Source organism: Mastigoproctus giganteus, chromosome 13 (genome assembly GCF_048544385.1).
Source record: "Mastigoproctus giganteus isolate SK-2022 chromosome 13, ASM4854438v1, whole genome shotgun sequence".
Lineage (NCBI taxonomy): Eukaryota > Metazoa > Arthropoda > Arachnida > Uropygi > Thelyphonidae > Mastigoproctus > Mastigoproctus giganteus.
This window is the reverse complement of record NC_143587.1, coordinates 163783876-163802913: the sequence shown is the minus strand read 5'-3', so window position 1 is coordinate 163802913 and position 19038 is coordinate 163783876. Positions and strand designations below refer to the sequence as shown.

General features: G+C 37.1%; 1 protein-coding gene across 2 annotated transcripts in view; it reads right to left on the bottom strand.

The window, feature by feature from the left end:
• Window positions 1-3147: 3147 nt before the first annotated feature.
• The window catches only part of LOC150076569 (helicase ARIP4), a 566013-nt gene continuing 550122 nt past the window's right edge, over window positions 3148-19038 (bottom strand). For both annotated transcript variants that reach the window (XM_090388127.1, XM_090388128.1), the window contains one exon: window positions 3148-4034. In XM_090388127.1, coding sequence (XP_090244253.1) covers window positions 3459-4034 — 576 coding nt within the window. In that variant the 3' untranslated portion in view covers window positions 3148-3458. The remainder of the gene's footprint in view (window positions 4035-19038) is intronic.

Below are 19038 nucleotides of genomic sequence, written 5' to 3'. Positions count from 1 at the left end.
AGTATATTAACGACACATTGTATCATGTGCTCCATGAGTAATCCATTGCTATTACAAGTCTAATTAGTATTACTGTAATGATTACTACCTTCACTTGCCTTCATTACAACTGCCACTGACTAAAATTACACGTGTGTCAATTACTCTTGACAGGGCCCTGTATAAGGAAGCTGAAAACACCAAAAGGACACCTATCAAACTATCTTAGGGAGTGTGCATTTTGGAGAGGTCCTTTCACATGTAATTTCTAATACTTCTGGCTGGGAACCAAGTCTGAGTCCCCACAAGAGGTGTTCTTTATAGAGCAGTGTCCATTAAGGGAGGTTTTTCTGTACTCAATTGTAAAACTTTGAAACATATTCACAAAAAAAAAAAAAAAAAAAAAAAAAAAGTCAGTGAGAAAATATCAAATATTGGTAAAAGAAAATTTCAAATACTGGTGGTTATTAAATATACGTTTTTCTCATATCCTATAAATTAACCAAATAAATGATTGGTGTATAATGAATAAATTTAAATGGAAAAAAAAAAAGAAAAAAAAAAAAGCACGCAAATAATTCCATTCTTAAGAGAAATGATTTATTAAAAGTTTGACTGCAAATATTTGATTTGAAAGCATAGTGAAAATTCCTTTAAAATATACACCAACTCCTAATTTTTTGGGATGGATGGGAATTAAATGTGCCCAGATAATTCACAAAATGAGAGAAAAACTCATACAAATGACAAAAAACATATATTTATTTACAAACATACTGTATTCATATTTATAAAAGTATACTTCAGCATGAGAAGATCTGACATAAAATTTAATACGAACATCTAATTTTTAGGAGAAGGAAAACAATGAAGTTCATTCTCTCTTGATTTATTTTCCTAATTTTGAAGCATCTCAACAGTGAGAATGGTGTCTCCATTTTATTTCATGTAGTTGAGTAGTAACTGATTAAAGTTGACATTTTAGCACCTTTTTCATGATTACTGATGAGCTGAATATTTTTTTCAATAGGAGAGGATGAAAAAAAAAAAAAACCCCTTTCTGTTTTAATGAGTGCACATAAAAAAAAAAAATAAACTCAGAGAAGAATGTTAAAATAAACCATAATGTAGTAAAAGGAAAGCTACAAAATGTAAACAAATAATGTTACAACAGATTCCACACATTCTCCCTTTTGTTATTTGACTTTTATGGACTATAGAAATCCTGTTAATCTGCACCGGATAACTGAGCCTACTGTACTTATATTTATAATTAATATATAGGAGAGTTTATAATCATTTATTAGTACTAAGAAATTTCAATCAATAATGAATAATCTATAATGAAAAATTTTACACAGCAACAAAGTACTGCCTGTCATATAAATGGAAACCAATATTCTATTTCAAAAAATTCTTACCTTTGAACGATTCTTTAGAATTTTGATTAATCTTTTTTAATAAATGTCATTTGAAATACATAACAATCAAATAATTATTAAGAGGAATGCTAAGTAGTTTTAAGCTCAAGCTTTAATATGGTCACAACAATGATTAACAGCATATACTATTAAACCCCCAAGGATTTTTTTTTTTTTTTGCAAGCAAAGGTGAGAGAGTATTGGAGGTTCATTCCTGAGCAATTTTTTCTTTTCTTTTCTCAATTTCTCTATCTCTGAATTATTAATAACAGTTCAAGGGCAAGGGTTTTTTCCTCTCCAAAATTACTTTTACCTGTTCCTTCTATATGCCTCTTTTCATTTTATTTCTGTGAATGAACTAAAAATTTTCTCCTCTGCACAAAGCAGAGCAGTGCCACATTCCTCTGTATACTGATATTATGTTGTATTTTAAGTTTCTCCTATAAGTTACATTAGTCATGTTTTTTTTTTTTTTTTTTTTTTTCAGTGTTGGTCTAGGAAGCACTAGGATTAATTATGCATATGTTTTGTTTTTTATGGCTTACTAACTGCTTTCAGTTTTATTATTTGATTGCGCATTAATTTTAAAATTTTAGTATTAAGTTTGTATCATGTTTTTCTGTATTTAGTTTCTGTATATAGTTTCATAATTAGCAGCTCAATATGGATTTAGTTTTGTCTGATTTTGATTTCCAACCTTTTCTAATGTTAGGCAACATGCCTTCTCTACTGTCATCATTTTGAGAAAAGTTTTTAGCTTTTCCTTTTAACTGTAACACTTATTTTATTTATTAAAAAGACATCTGAAATATATAAAAGCATGGTAGAGAAAATTGCACAAGAATAAAGCTATTGTATTTAATTTGCAGGATAATAGCACGAAGGTTTTGAGGGACAGACTTATTTATTTGCATAATATAATTATTTATAATAACTTAATTAGTTTATATCATGGATTCTGAAATAATTGGGCAATAGTAGAGATATTAAAGATAACTTGGTCAAATCAGATTCTATTTAGGCTAAAAATATACTTCCATGTTGTGATTAATGAGAACAAGCAATTTTTAAATTTTCATATGTAGTTTTTTTTTTTAATGAGAGAGAGAGAGAGAGAGAGAGAGAGAGATACAGGCAGTGGGGGGATGGGGGGGTCTTTGAACTCGGCAGTAATAAATTTCATTGTGACGTATTTATCCCAATATGATAATTTGACATTCCTTATGATTAGCAACAAGACAACAGATACTACTTCTGCCCGCTATGAAGAAACGTTCCTCTTAAATCTGTCATCATTGCATAATGTTCATTTGAGGAAATATATGGAATTCATTATGTTGTATTTTGCATGTTTTCTCTGCCCCAGGGCTCCACTTATCTACTTCTGTGCATGCACAAATTCATATCAAACTATGTTAAACATTACTCTAAAATGTACACATTCTACAAGATCAACAATAGGAAGGAAAAAAAAAAAAAAAAACATAAGAAAGTGTGCAAGGGCAAACTAGGTAATTGCATTTCATAACAAATGCTGACAAAGAAGTCGCCTAAATTCAAATTACAAATAACAATCAAAATGTGAAACATTTATACAAGTATTCATTTTCTACAACTGCTTTACAACCATATTCCAAGGACACCACAAAATTTCACAGTTAACTAATTACACTAGTCTAGATGATAAATGCACACACTTTTAATAATGAAGACAATTACTGAAAAACTGATGATAAATTACCCAGAAGCCACCTAATGTATGAAGCACAGCTTTATACAATTAATACAAAGATACTTCCAAGAAAGACTACTGCAAGTCTCAAATAGCCATTCTTCAACTTCAAACTAGATTTTTTTTTGTTCTTTATAATAGAAAATAGGCTGTCAAAAACATACTGGACAACCATGCATACTATATGTGTATACGTGACACACCTCATGAACTAGCAATGGAGCCACATTATGTCACCATTAATGTTACAAATGACGATACTTTGTACTGATGCCTTTGGTTTATTATGAAGCTTCTTCTGTAATGAACAAAATCCACTAAATTTTCTATTCACTTGCAGTACACGAAGTTGCTGCTTTCCTTAGAGCAGTCAAATCTGTTAGTGACACTTCTGAGTTTTCATTTCCTTCAGACAAACAGGTTAACGTGATACTGTGTTTTTCAGTATGTCCTGTTGATGACTGAGTTGATGATACAGGCAGTGATGACGGTGTTGATGATGGTGATGATATTGACGACAATGATGACACAGTTTGTGGAGGAATGGGATGCAATGTTATTGAAGGGGGTAATACTGGCCACGTTCCTGGTGGTGTATGGGATGCACGGTGGTGCTGGAAGTTCGGTACTGATTGTGTTGGTGAGTTAAAAACTGTGGTGCTAGCTGTGGTAGTAATGGTGGTAATAGCAGTAGGGATGAAACTGCTCCCACTGCTGTGGTTACTATTACTACCATTGCTTGCTGCAGGTTCCTCTTCCTCTTCCTCCTCATCATCATCATCACTAAGGTCTATGACCTCTGGAGGAGCAGAAGATGGAGTCTTTTGAGAAGAATTTGGTGTACCACCTTTTGGTCCAACACATCTTACTGTACCTCCACACTGAAGAGTCTGCTTGACAATCTGGGAGAGAGGGGAAATATAAAGGGATTAATAAAAAAACAAAGATAAGACAGTTATATAGTAGTTCTGATGAAACTTCAATTTCGTATGTCTCTAAGTTATATCTCTTTCTTATATCTCTAAGAATAATAATGCACATAGTGCAATATCACTGGTTATTGTCTCATGTATCTTGCACCTATAAAAACAGGCCTTGGGACAGAATTAATAAATTAATCTTCATAAATTATTCTTTATAAATTATTTTAACCAATGTGCACAGCAAAAGCTTTTATGGATGCTTATAGAATAGTAATTTGCTGATATACTTGTTCATTCCTAAAATTCATTTTGTTTTCATTTTTCACTTCAATAATATTATTTCAAGTAACATACCTAAAAAACGATTGGACAGTTAAATAAATATTTAAATTTCATTTTGTTAACAGTGAAGAACTTTATACTGATACAGTAAAACTATGTACTGACTAAGGACTTGATGCACAATGAGTGGTTATGATTTTCACCACTGAAAATTGGAGCTGTTCTTCAGAATATAAAATTATCATTGCTCATGTTACATCCTCATATTTCCCCATGAAAAAAAATTTGTGAATATTCATATTATAGATGAACTATTAAGTTGAGGCATGGGTTGCCAGAAGCACTAAAAGGGCACTTATGCTACTTCCCTAAGCAGCAGCAGAGATCTATGTATCTTCTTTACATGTATTTCCTTCATGTTCATCAAAAAAGTAGGTAGCATCAACCTTCTGATTTTTATCAGATAGTTAAAACGTTTTTTAGAAAGAAGGTGGTAAGTAAGCCATAATGAGTACTCCAAGCTGCAACTGAAATTTTGTGCTTTTGTTAAAACATTCTTTCATTCATTCTCAAAACATTCTTTTCAAATAAATCTTTACTTCTTTTTTTTACTTAATTAGTTTATTTTTGAATTTAGCTGAGAATTTAATAAGTTATCAGTCATTTTGGCATGATAACATATCTCATATCTATTATTAGCCATATCGTGCAAGCCTGAGGCTTATGCTGCACCCAACCAAAAAAAAAAAATTCCTAAGAGAGAGAGTCAGAAGTAGAAGGGAATCACCAAGGAAGCAAGAAAGAGATGAATGATGACAGCCAGCTCAGGACCCTGGTTTGCCAAGCCCATGCTCACCAGATGCAAGCCCCCCTGGGAGTAATTGGCATAACAACAGTGTGGTACTAAACTTAGGGAAGTGGAGAATGAAAAAGTTCTCTCAGAGCAGTCAGGTCATGGAGTTTTGTCAATGATATATAGGAATTTTGCTAGCAGCAACAAGGAGGTGATTATACCTTTGTATAAGGCAATGGTCAGGCCACACCTTGAGTACTGTGTACAGGTCTGGAGGCCTCATTTTAGGAAGGATGTAGAGTTGATAGAACAAGTACAGAGAAGGGCAACAAGATTGGTGAGAGGAACAAAGGGGTTCTCTTACCAAGGGAGGCTTAAATTCTGCAAGTTGCAGCATCTGGAGACTATGCACCTGCGAGATGATCTGATTGAGGTGTACAAAGCCTTGAATGGTTTGAACAGGCTCAATGCTGATGGAATACTTCTGCTTGCTCAGATTAAGAACCTGAGGGGACATAGATTCAAAGTGAGGAAAGACAGTTGTAGAACAGATGTGTGGAAGTTTGCCTTTAACCAGTGGTTAGTTGATTGCTGGAACAGACTTCAAACCGGTGGTGTGGAAGTTGATAGCTTAAATAAATTTAAGGCTGAACCAGACAAACATTTGGAGTGACCAGATGGGTGAAATGGGAAGGTTTTTTTTTTTTTTTTGGCTGATGCTCTATAAGCTTGCTTTCTTGCATCATATGCCTCAACTAATGCTAAAATCATATTTAATTGCAGTATCTTAAATTGTAGTATGCCCCACAACCTGAAAATAATGTAGAGTTACCACACTCTTATTCCTTAGTTTGTGTCATATTTTTATATTAAATTTAGCCTTAGTAAAAAATTCAGAGCTACAGGGCTCAATAACTTCCACGATTTTTTAATATATTAAAAAGTAAGAGATTACCTCAATTTTTTTTGTGGAATGCTTCCAGTGAATTCTCTCTCATATACGACGAATAAAATAAGATGAAAAAAGTGAATTAATGAATTCCCTCAACTCATAGAGATATGACCAAATCCAATGCGCAACGGAATCGAAAACTGAGAGCCACAACCCGACCCAGAAACACATCAAACCACCGCAGCAAGACCATGAGTGCGAGAAGACATTGTGTCATAATAATTAGTTAAAACTGGTTCCGATAATAAATAATTAAAATCACAATTAAAAAGATTAAAAACTATTTAAAATTAAATGGATTAAAAGTTACGATTTGGATGAATACTCAAATTAAACAAAACGAGGAAGGGAAACAGCTGTGCATTTCGTTTGAGTATTCATCCAAATCGTAACTTTTCATCAACAAGTGATTAGTGGAGTTGGGAGAATGGTGGAGACAACAGATGAATTTTCCAGAATGAGGTAGGGAGACTTTTAAGCCAGAGAAGATAGAAAAGCGGAGTTTCCAACTTATCAAGTCTCCGACAGGGAATATCGGAATGGACACGTGCACAAGCACCACCTTTGAGGCGAAAGGAATCATACACCGAATAATTTGGGCAACTGAGATGATCAGTGGTTGAATCAACCAATAACTGAGATTCTGTCAGAAAAAGTAGGGTTTGGTAGACTGTCAGTGGAAATGGATATCATTGAGATTAGAACTGAGACCACATATATTTGGTTCCACTAATCACTTGGAACTATTTGACTTCCTCTCTTTGCAACTTGAATTTCTCCTGTCCAACTTTCCTAACGGTGAGGTAATTTTCCTTGGTGATTTTAATGTACACAACTCCAGCTGGCTTCTGTTTTCTAGTCACACCGACCCAACTGGTCAACATGCTGAGGCTTTTGCAATTACTAATGACCTTGAACAGATTGTTCATTTACCTACAAGAACTGGACAATCCTAACCGTACAGCCAACAAGCTTGATCTTTTTCTCACAAACAATCCTTTTAAGTACACAGTCAAAGTGAGTGATCCTTTAGACACCTTAGATCACAACTTAGTGATCATCTCTTCTCCAATGGAGTCTTTATCTCATGGCTATTTCCAACTTCATATTGTTTGGCCTTACAAGAATGTAAAATGGGATGACCTGTGTGATTTCTTTTCTTGTTTTCTTTGGTTGAATTACTGTTTCAAAATTTCTGATGTCAACATTTGTTCAGATTGTGTCAGTGTAATTATTCTTGTAGGAATGGAATCCTTTATTTCATTGAAAAGGCCTCTGGAGTCAGGAACTCTGTAATTCATCTGTAATTCTACTAAATAACACTGACACGAATCTATAAAATGCCTTTATTATGATAAAATAAGATAAAATAAATAAAAATAAAATAGATGCATACTGATTGTATAACTATATATTAAAAGTTTAAAACAAAATAAAATAAACGTATAACAAGGATAAAATACAATAAAATATATAAAATTAAAAGCAATAAAAGTTGTTTAAGACCACTAACACAGAAGCTTTCGGCAGCAGCGGCCGCCTTCATCAGCTATGGTGGTTGCAGAATAACCGACAATCTATATGTACCACATACGTCTCAGCATGTCTGCGACATGAAGTATGGCGTCTGCGCATGGTTCACTTCTCGTGCATCAGAACCAGAAACTGGACAGGCCACTCTAAACCGTTCATCTCTTTGTAGGATAAGGGCTTCAAAGAGTGGATGAATGTGACAGCCCTTATCCCTATTAAGACTGTAGTGCTCGGACGAACATATTCTTAAACTCTCCAGCTATTTCCGATTCCAAAAGCTATGTGCCTTATCCACGATCACAGCTTCTTTAGCTGTAATGCCGTGCCCAGTTTCTCAGGCATGTTCCGCTACAGCTGAACCTCTGTAATTTGCAGTCTTAAGGGCTCTATTTAGTTCCCCCAGGTGGTCCCACAGTCTGTCTTTCGTTTCTCCCACATAACACCCCACACAATCAGGACACTCAATTTCATATATGATCCCACTTTCATACATGACTGGTAATTGTCATTACCAGCAATAGGATCTTTAGTTGCGGACACTACTGTGTGCAGCTTCCGACATGGCAGCTGCACACAGCATATCTTACATGAACGTAAGATAAGGGAAATGGGGTCCGAAATGCCCGGATAGTAGGGGATGTATGCGGTCGAAACAGGTGTAAAAGCATCACTGCGACTGTTGTTCATATCTCTTAAACACCTCTCAATGGTGCTCTGGAGATAGCCGCAGGTTACTAGGTCTGCTGTAACACGTTTAATCTCATCACCTCTCTCTTCAGTCGAGGAGCGGTGGGACTTGCCCTTTCCATTAAAGCCTTAACCACACTATTTTTATAGCAATTAGCCTGAGATGCTTTAAAGTGTGTGTATTGGCCCTGACACCCAAGTTTTCTGTAAACCTTAGTTTTCAAGTGTCGGCCTTCTCTGTATACACACACATCTAGGAATGGAAGTGTCCTCCCTGCTCAACCTCCGAACTAAACTGAATATAAGGCGAACCGCTATTCAACCAATTGAGTATTTCTATTTCATGTCCTCTTTGTATCACCGTGAACATGTCATCAACGTATCTCTTCACGTAATGGGGAGAACTAGAGCTCCACAACATCCTACCTTCAAACTCTTCCATAGCTACTCTTCGAACCTGCTGGTACATAACCTTTTGGAATAACATAGTGGTACTAGATAAACATAAGCCAGCTGTTCCCAACATTTTTTGACTCACGAACCCCTTTCAACATAATATTTTTTATCGCGAACCCCCTTTCAACATAATATTTTTAATGCGAACCACTAAGTCTGTATTCTCTGAAATATAATATTTCTGAATTTTTATTATAAAACATTTCCAGTACTACGCTTCTTTAAGCGACCTTGCGTAATAATCAAAATTATTATTTATACTTTGTAAAGCAGTTATTAATAAGTACAAACTAGATTTCGAACAGGCCTAGAATAGAAAACTTGCTTCTTGTCCAAATAGTAGCCGAGCATTCTGGTCTCTTGCCAAAGCTAATGGCCGCAATTTTTACCCATCTCTGTTCCCATCACTGTCAAAACCACATGGTTCTGTTGCCACATCAGCCAAAGAGAAAGCTGACCTGCTAGCATCCTATTTTTCTTCTAACTCATGTATTGATGATCTTGGTAAATCACCTCAAACTTTTCCCAGTACACTTCATTCAAGGCCTCCTGTGGTTTTCTGTCAACAGGATGTCAGAAGGATTTTGATGAATCTGATGCTAAGAAAGCACCAGGTCCTGATGGTATTTATCCACTTGTTCTCAAAACCTGTGCCTGCCCTTGAACTTACTCTTGTTTCACTTTCTTCCAAAAGTATTTTTCCTTCTGCTTGGAAGTTTGCTCAAATCCAGCCAGTTCCTAAAAAGAGTGACAAATCCCTTCCATCCAATTATCGTCCCATTGCGATTACTTCTACTCTTTCCAAAGTAATGAAGAAATCAATTAACTGCCAACTCTTAAACAATCTGAAAATCTTTCATCTGATCAACGACTGCCAGTATGGTTTCCGGATTACCCCGACTTCTAATCTCTCTTGTCACAAAACATATTACAAATATTGCTTCCTCTGAATCTAAAAAACTGTTTTCTCTTTTGCTCTCAATGTTACTTTTCTTCCAAACAGTTGTTGCCTCTGTAGAAATCACAAATCCTCCCTACCATGAAATTTGTTCCCACATCTGGGGCAGTGACCCCAAAACCTCTCTCAGGTTTCTAGATTCCAATCAGAAGAGGGCAGTTAGGTTAATTAATGACTCATCTCTAACAGAGTCTCTCCACTCTCTGTCTCATAGACGTACTGTTTCTGCTGCATGCCCTTTCTACAGATACTTCCATGGACACTGTTCTTCTGAATTGGCTTATATAATTTCCCACTCTCTCATTCAAAACAGTCTTAGCACGGTACTAAGTACTATAGGGTCTAAAAAAAAAGTACCTATACATAACAATGATCCTTGAGAATGAAAAAAAAAAAAAAAAGTATGGAAAACATATTTATTTAAAAAAAAAAGGTTGTTTTTGCATGGGTAATGCACTTTCATCATTTCTACTACCCAGGTAGTATGCATACATCTTTCAATTATATCTCATATTGTGAATACCTTCACAACGAGTTGCTGAGTAAGTAATGCTTCAGTTATGGAGAAGACTAATGTTACTTATTCTCGGGGATACCACCACCCAGACGGCACCATTTGAAGAATGGTATGGGATAAGATACTCTGTTATCCAATACTGTCCCTATTAGACTTTGGAAAGCAAAACAAGTGTAGGAAAGTGATAGTAGGAGAGGAAGAGGAAAGGAGCAGTTACTCCCCACACTCACTGAACTCAAACATTCATGAATCCCCAGAGCTTCCCTAATTAGGGAAGATTGTTGTTACCTATTCGTGGTAATGAGGGCCTCATCAAGACCCCCCCCCCAGACAGCACCGTTTTGGATCTGATTGGCTCCTCTTCGGTGGGTGGGCAGGCACCCTGGTGTTGCAATAGTGACAACCCAGTTTTGAAGTATAACTTCACAATATGTGAGATGTTTGATGATGTGTATGGTTTATAATCTAAAACTATTTCTTGACTAAATGTGTAAGAGTATGAAAAAGGTTGTTTGTGGATGGGTAGTGCATTTCCATCATTTCTACTACCTAGGTATTATGCATGCATCAGTTGATTATATCTTGCATTACCCATGCATAAACAACCTTTTACATACCTTTAGAAATTTAGTCAAGAAATATATTTAGATTAAACCATGCACACCATCAAGCATCTCTCATATTGTGGAGTTATACTTCATAATTGGGTTGGTTGTCACTATTGCAACAACAGGGTAACTGCCCACTCACTGATGAGTAAGCCAACGAGCTTCGAAATGGTGCCGTCTGGGTGATGGTATCTGCCGAGAATAAGTGACATTTCTCCACTGGTGAAGCGTTACTTATTCAAAGCAGTACAATACCTCAGCAACTTGTTGTGAAGGTATTCACAATATGAGATGTAATCAAATAATGCATGCATACTACCTGGGTAGTAGAAACGATGGAAGTGCAGTACCCCTGCATAAACAACCTTTTTCATACTCTTAGACATTTAGTCAAGAAATAATTTTAGATATTTATTTAACACGAAATACTGTAAGATAGTAAAGTAATTATAAGGAATTGTGGGAGATGTGGTTTCTTATCTTGGCAATTCTTTAATTTTTATTTAATTTTATTTTACTTTGTTTATTATTAGTTATATTTTGTAGTTTACAATAATATACCTATGTAAATCTAAGTAGATGCCATTACAGAATTTTTAGTGCGAATCCCCCTGGAACACTTTCGCGAACCCCTGACATAAGCTAACACCTTCACCACTTAGGGCTGTCTTATTGTCCTATCTTTGTTAGGGAAACGGGGAACATCCTTTGTAAAAAGGATAGGTGGAACAGGACCAGGGTATGTCTGCCAGGGGCAAAGATTGATGACGTTGTAGACCGGATATCATCTTTCAAGGGCACAAAAGGTGATATAGTTGTACACGTTGGCACTAATGATATTAAGAGTAGGAGATCGGTGGAATTACTCAACAAGTACAGGTCACTGTTGAAAAAAAGCCGTGAAATAGGGTTGAATTTAAAAGTGTCTGCAATTCTGCCCAGACACGATAGGAGGGAGTACATGATGAGAGCCTTGTCGATCAATTCGGCCCTGGAAAGATTGTGCAAGGCTCAAGGGGTAGAATTTTTTTCAGCCTGGACTGTACTTGTTAACAGGAGAGATTGCTTCTACAGGGATGGGATACACTTAAATAGAAAGGGTGCAAGAATATTTGCTGATGCTATCGAGGCAGTGTTAGGTGGGTCGCAAAACTGCTAGTTTGGGGGGATACAAAGACTAATAGTTTAACAGTAACCGCAGTCAGAGGTGAAGGTGATTCTTGCACAACTTCTATTAGAATAAGAAGCGACCTGGAGCGAGGGGTGTTGGGGGTTTCAGGGACGGATGGCAGTCATCATGGAATAGTTGGGTATATGGGATGTGTTAGGGTAACAAGGAATAGGCATAGGAGCATGTATGCTTGCATGTATACCAATGCTAGAAGTATAGTAAATAAATTTGATGAATTTGAAGTGTTGGTCAAGACATCAAAGGCGGATATTGTTGGGATAGCAGAGACGTGGTGTCACAAAGATATAAGGAATGCAGAACTGGAATTTGGGGAGTACAATGTGTACAGAAAGGATAGACAGGACAGAAAGGGAGGGGGTGTTATGCTGTTAATTAAAAAAAACATAAAATCAAAGGAAGTGCACCCAGTTAATATAGATGAACAGTGCTCTGTTGAGTCAGTTTGGTGTGAGATAAGCACTGCGAAAGGAAAAATAAGAGTAGGAGTGTGTTATAGGCCTAATGACTTGAATGAGTACAATGAACAATTGTACAGAGAAATAGAGTGGGCCAGTAAATCAGAACGTCTTATAATGGGGGATTTTAACTTCCCAGTTATTGACTGGAACTTGTGGGTTGGTCACTCACACACTAGTCAGACTTTTGTGGATTTATTGGATGATTGTTTTCTGCAGCAGCATGTTCGAGAGGCAACCAGAGAAAGTAACACTCTTGATCTGGTTATCAGCAGTGATCATTCGTGTATTAAGAATTTGCAGATAAAGGAACCACTAGGTGGCAGTGATCACAGTGTGCTGAAGTGGGATTTACGCAAAGAGGTAACTACCGTCAGGGGTAAAGGAAAGGGTTTTTGCTTCCGTAAAGGGGAATACAGTGGTCTCAGACAGTTTTTAAATTCTGTACAGTGGGATCAACTGACAATGTTACAAACAGTAAATTCTAAGTGGGAAGCATTCAAAGAATTAATCGTGGAAGCTACTAGACTTTATATACCGATTAAGAAATATTGTTCAAGGTTTAGGCCTAAATGGTTATCAAATGAACTAATGAGACTCGTGACAGAGAAGAAAAATGCATGGGATGCATATAAATTATCAGGTGATGCAGAAGCCTGTGGCAAATATAAGCTAGTCTGTAATCAGGTCACAAAGGAGGTTCGGCAGGCGAAGGCGGATTACGAGAAATCTTTGGCAAAAGATGCTAAGAAAAACAGCAAGGATTTCTTTACTTATATAAACTCTAAAAGGAAGGGGATGAATGTGATTGGTCCACTTGACATCGATGGTTCGACTGTTGATGATCCTGCTCAGATAGCAAACAAACTGAATGAGTATTTTGCATCTACGTTCACACGTGAGGAATTATTACAATTTGAAAATGGAAGAAGGTTATCAAATTGTAGCAGTGTGCTTAATGATTTTGTAATAACTGAGAGCAAAGTGGAGGAGAAATTGTTGAAGTTAAACATAAGAAAGGCACCTGGGGTGGATGGGATCTATCCAGTTATTTTAAAGGAGGCGGCAAAGCAACTAAGCAAATCCTTAGCCATAATTATGAGAGCATCCTTGGACTCAGGGGAGGTTCCCACGGACTGGAGATGTGCAAATGTGTCCCCAATTCACAAAGGTGGATCGATGGGTGACACGAGTAATTATAGACCAGTTAGTTTAACTTCTGTTCCGGGTAAAATAATGGAGTCGCTGGTTAAAGATGCATTGCAGGATCATCTAGACAAGACTGCAGCAATAATTCAAACACAGCATGGGTTTGTTAAGGGAAAGTCTTGTCTGACAAATTTGATTGGTTATTATGATGTGGTCACAAAGGAACTGGATGCAAAAAATAATTTTGATATCATATACTTGGATTTCAGGAAAGCTTTTGACACTGTTGCGCATGGAAGACTACTGTACAAATTGGAGCAGAATGGTATTAAGGGTAAGTTGCAAATGGATAAAAGGATGGTTTAGTGGGAGAAGACAGAGGGTGGTAATCAATCGGTGCTGCTCTTCGTGGACTAATGTTATTAGTGGAGTCCCACAGGGTTCGGTGTTGGGTCCACTGTTGTTTTGTGTATTTATCAATGATATTGATGAAGGTATATCAGGCTTAATGTCGAAGTTTGCAGATGACACAAAGGTTGGCAGGGTTGTTAATGACAGTAATGGCAGTGTGCTACTGCAACAGGATCTAGATAATTTGGGCAGATGGGCTAAGAAGTGGCAACTGAAGTTCAACCTTGACAAATGCAAAGTACTGCATATGGGTAGAAGTAACCCCAGAGAAACGTACCAACTGTGTGGTACTACACTTAAGGTATTAGAAAATGAAAAAGACCTGGGAGTAATTGTGCAGTCAGATATGAAGTTTTCTGAGCAGTGCAGACAGGCTGCTAGGGCGGGTCATGGGGTTTTGTCAAGCAGGGAAAAGGAGGTGATTGTCCCTCTGTATAAGGCAATGGTCAGGCCACGCCTTGAGTACTGCGTACAGGTCTGGAGGCCTCATTTTAGGAAGGATGTAGATTTGCTTGAGCATGTACAAAGAAGAGCAACACGATTGGTGAGGGGAATGAAGGGATTCTCTTACCAAGAGAGGCTTAAGTTCTGCAAATTGCAGTGGCTGGAGACTAGGCACCTGCACGGTGATCTGATTGAGGTCTATAAGGCCTTGAATGGGTTGAGCACGCTGAATTCTGATGGGATCCTTCCACTTGTTCAGATTACCAACCTACGGGGACATAAGTTCAAATTAAGAAAGGACAGATGTAGAATAGATGTACGGAAATTTGCCTTTAGCCAGCGGGTGGTTAATTGCTGGAACAAACTTCCATCTGTCGTTGTGGAAGTTGATAGGTTAAATAAATTTAAGGAGGAACTGGACAGGCATTTGGAGGGAATGGTGTGATTTTTTTTTTTTTTTTGTTTTTTTTTGGCTGATGCTGCATAAGCTTGTTATTGTTATTGTTTGTTTGTTATTTGGTTTTTAGGAGCATTAGCAACTAAGGCCATATTGCTCCGGGATATGCGGTGGTCATTCCTTGACCTTTCCGCATCCTCCGTATTTGGTGGTGACGGGCTCGAACCCCGGTCTAATCAAGAAGCGTGTGCTACGCACTGCTGCTCCTTCCCACCTGGCTACGGAGGCGCCTGCTGCATAAGCTCCTACACTTGCTTTCTTGCATCATGTGCCACTACTACTACTACTACTTTCAAAGTACCATCCCTACTCAAAGCATTCTGCACACAATCCAAGCCATGTTTGACAGGTATACACGTGAACAAAGAAATGACATCAAAGGATGCCATAATCTCACCCTCTTCTACTTCTTGAACATGGACGAACTGTACAAATTCCCTGCTGTTTTTAATAGTATGATCGGAGTGTCCTACTATGGGGGATACAAGTTCAGTCAGAAATCTGGATAGTGCATGTGTCGGACTGCCAATAAACGACACAATGGATCTGAGAGGTATCCCAGCCTTGTGCACTTTAGGCAGACTATAAAATCTAGGTAAGTTACAGTCCGACGCATGCAACCTCCAGGAAACCTGCTCAGATATTTTTCCTGCCTTAAGCCAACTCTGGACCAACTTATTGACTCGTTGTTCTAGTCCGCTCAGGGGATTCCTATGAATGATCTTAACCCTAGAGTTCCACGGAACACAAGTTGGGAACCCGTGATCTAGACAATGCAGCTAAGTGGCAATCACAATATGGATTTGTTTGGGCAATCTTGTCTGACCATTTTGTTGGACTCTAATGATGCAATAACAAAAGCAACTGGGTGCAAAAAAAAAAAAAAAAAATCTGACATCATACATATTTAGATTTCAAAAAAATTTTTATACTATTCCACATGAAGGACTACTGTATAAATTGGAGCAATTTGGCAGGTTAATGCTATGGATAAAAGGATGATTGAGTGGGGGCTACTGTTGTTTTTCACTTAATGATAATTCAATTAATTATTTATTAATGATACTGATGAAGGCATATTAAGCTTGTGTAAGTTTGCAAATGGGTAGTTAATGAGAGTAATCAAGGTATGATTACCATCATTACAACAACATGATCAACACAATCTAGCAAAATTAGGCAGATTGGCCGAGAAATAATAACTGAAGTTTAACATGACCAGTGCTGGGTACTGCATGTGAGTAGGAGTAATTCCAAAAAAAAAAAAAAAAAACACCCCATAGAATGAAAAAGATCTGGTGTTAACCTGCAGTAAATTGTAATGTTATCTGAGCAGCACAGAAGGGCTACCAGGACAGATCATAGGGTTTTATCAATGATATACAAGAATTTTGACAGAAGGGATAAAGAGGTAATTATTCTGCTGTATACTGTTATTTGGAGGATGCCACCCAGAAATATTCAAGACAGGTAACATTTATGGCAAAAGTTACAAAGATCAGATAAATCTGGTTTTCTTTTAGTAAATAGCGATGTTTTTTTGTTTCTGATACTGTTGGAATCTGAGGAATTAAGTGTATGAGAGTGACAAAAATGAACTAATATTTGGAAAATGATGAAGCTTACTGGCTACTGGGATGGGTTACCTTTAAAGTTATCTCCTTGACACTGTATACATGCTAATTCCAATGTTCCTGCAACTTCTGGAAGCATTCTTGATGATTTCCTTAGATTGTTGTTGTTGTTGATTGTTTCCTTAGATAGATTGTTGCAATCTATGACCCTTTCAGGGAGGATTTAGGTTGGGAGAGAGATAAAAAATCACAGGGAGCTAAATTCAGTAAATATAGTGATGAAAGCACAGTGATGGAGGGCTTTGCATGAAATTTTTAAATATAAAGTGCAGGGCCTCTTTCAAGATCCAAATTAAAATTTTTCCTGAAATCCACTTTTCTGGCCATATTCTGTTCATGCAATTGTTCAAGAACTGCTCTGTAGCATTCTGGTTCAATGTTTGACCATGCAAGGAAATTTCATACAAATCAATGCCCTGTGAGTCAAAAAAATACAACAGAAGACCGAGGACTTCCACCAAGGGGGAGAGCGAACTGGGCCTTTGTTTCTGAATGATAGCTATACACCCATGATTCGATTAATGATAATGGAAGAAACAATTGTGTGGTTCAATAGCAGCATACTGATGAAGATCCTGATATGCAAGAACTTGTTGCTCTCTGTGATCATCAGTGAGCAAGGCACAAACTTGGCTGAAATGAGTTTGCGTTCCCAAATCATGAGTTCAAATCGACCGACATAAGCAATGTGAATTTCACTAGTTATTTCATGGATAGCTTAGCATTGATCACTCCTGATTAGATCAAAAACACAAGTGATTGAATCATCTATGACAGGATAATAAAGGATTTTCTATATACATCTTAATTTATTACAATTCATTTCTCGATTGGAAAATTTTTTCACACAAAGTATTTCCATTTGATTATGAGACCGACAGAAGTGCTTCATGTAGTTAGAAGTTTCAGTCTTAGTCAATGGGATTGAACAGAAGAATGGCTTAACAAGAGAGACAGTTTGATGATTCTAGATCCTATACTTTCCGATACTACTGGTTTTAGAAGCAACTGATGAAGGCATTATTTATAATCTCAACATAGCATATAAAGTTTGCCTAAAGTTTGACAAATTTTCACCAATAGTGTAACAGTCAGTGGATTTTTGGCTGCTGTAAAGGGATAAGTAATTAGATAGTTTTACAGTATTCTTTGTTAATTAACATACTACATTGTGTTTTGTTTTTTAAAAAAAAAATTAAATAGGCTTAGTAGTGTTCGTTAGCTTCTTATTTTGAATTTAACTAGTGATTTTTGGAAGTTACAACTCCAGGTGTTGGTGCCAATATTGTTGAGCTAGCTGTCATATTGTAATCGATAAGAAATAGCACAATGTATATACCTCAAACTCATAGCATAAGGTATACCGTAAAACTAGATAACGTGACACGAAGCAGTGTATTAGGAATCTGTTAGCTTAGTATAATATCAATTAATCAAAAATATTTATTAATCTTATTAAATTCCATTGTTAATTAAACTGTATTTAAACAGAAATCATGATCCAGACTAGAGCAGAGAAGTAAAGATCACAGACTAACCAGAGTGCTCTGACTCAGGGGAAAAAGGAAGGGGTGATTCTCCAATGCAACACAGTCTCAAAAAATGCACGAAATGTTTCCTGAACTTTCTAAAACAGGACATGATCCAGCCAAGGAGGATGACTTTGTGTGTGCTAGATGCCTAGAGTGTCAAGAAATTAGGTGCCAAACTCAGTGTTCTGTTGGGTGTCTATGAGAGCTTGAGGTGTAGGGTAAATGCTCTTGAAGAAATTAATATGAGGGGCCCATCAAGTTCTCAGCTGCCCAGCTCAACACCATAGCTCACTCCTGTGCATAAGGGAACACAGAGGCAATCTCCAAGTAAGAATGCACTGGTCGCAAAGGAATTAGTTATTGTTGGTGACTATTGTCAGGGAGACAGAGAATTTACTATGCAAGAAGGATAGGTAGAACAGGACCCAGGGTATGTCTGCCAGGGGCAAAAGTTGATGACGTTGTAGAGCAGATATCTTTTAAGGGTGCAAAAGGTGATATTGTTTTACATGTTGGAACTAATGACATTAAGAGTAAGCAATCTGCAGATTTACTCAATAAGTACAGGACAATGTTGAAAAAAAGTTGCGAGTTAGGGTTGAATGTGACAGTATTTGCAATTCTTCCCAGACACGATAGGAGGGAGTATATGATAAGAGCCTTGTCAAACAATTCGACCATGGAGAGATTGTGCAAGGCTCAAGGGGTAGAATTTTTTTCAGCCTGCTCTGTGCTTGTTGACAGGAGAGACTGCTTCCACAGGGATGGGGTACACTTAAATAGAAAGGGTGCAAGAATATTTGCTGAGGCTATCAAGGCAGTGTAAGGTGGGTCGGAAAACTGCTAGCTTGGAGGTGATACATAGACTAAAATGTTAAAGTGGCCGCAGGAAGAAGCAAAAGTGATTCTTGCACTGCTTCTAT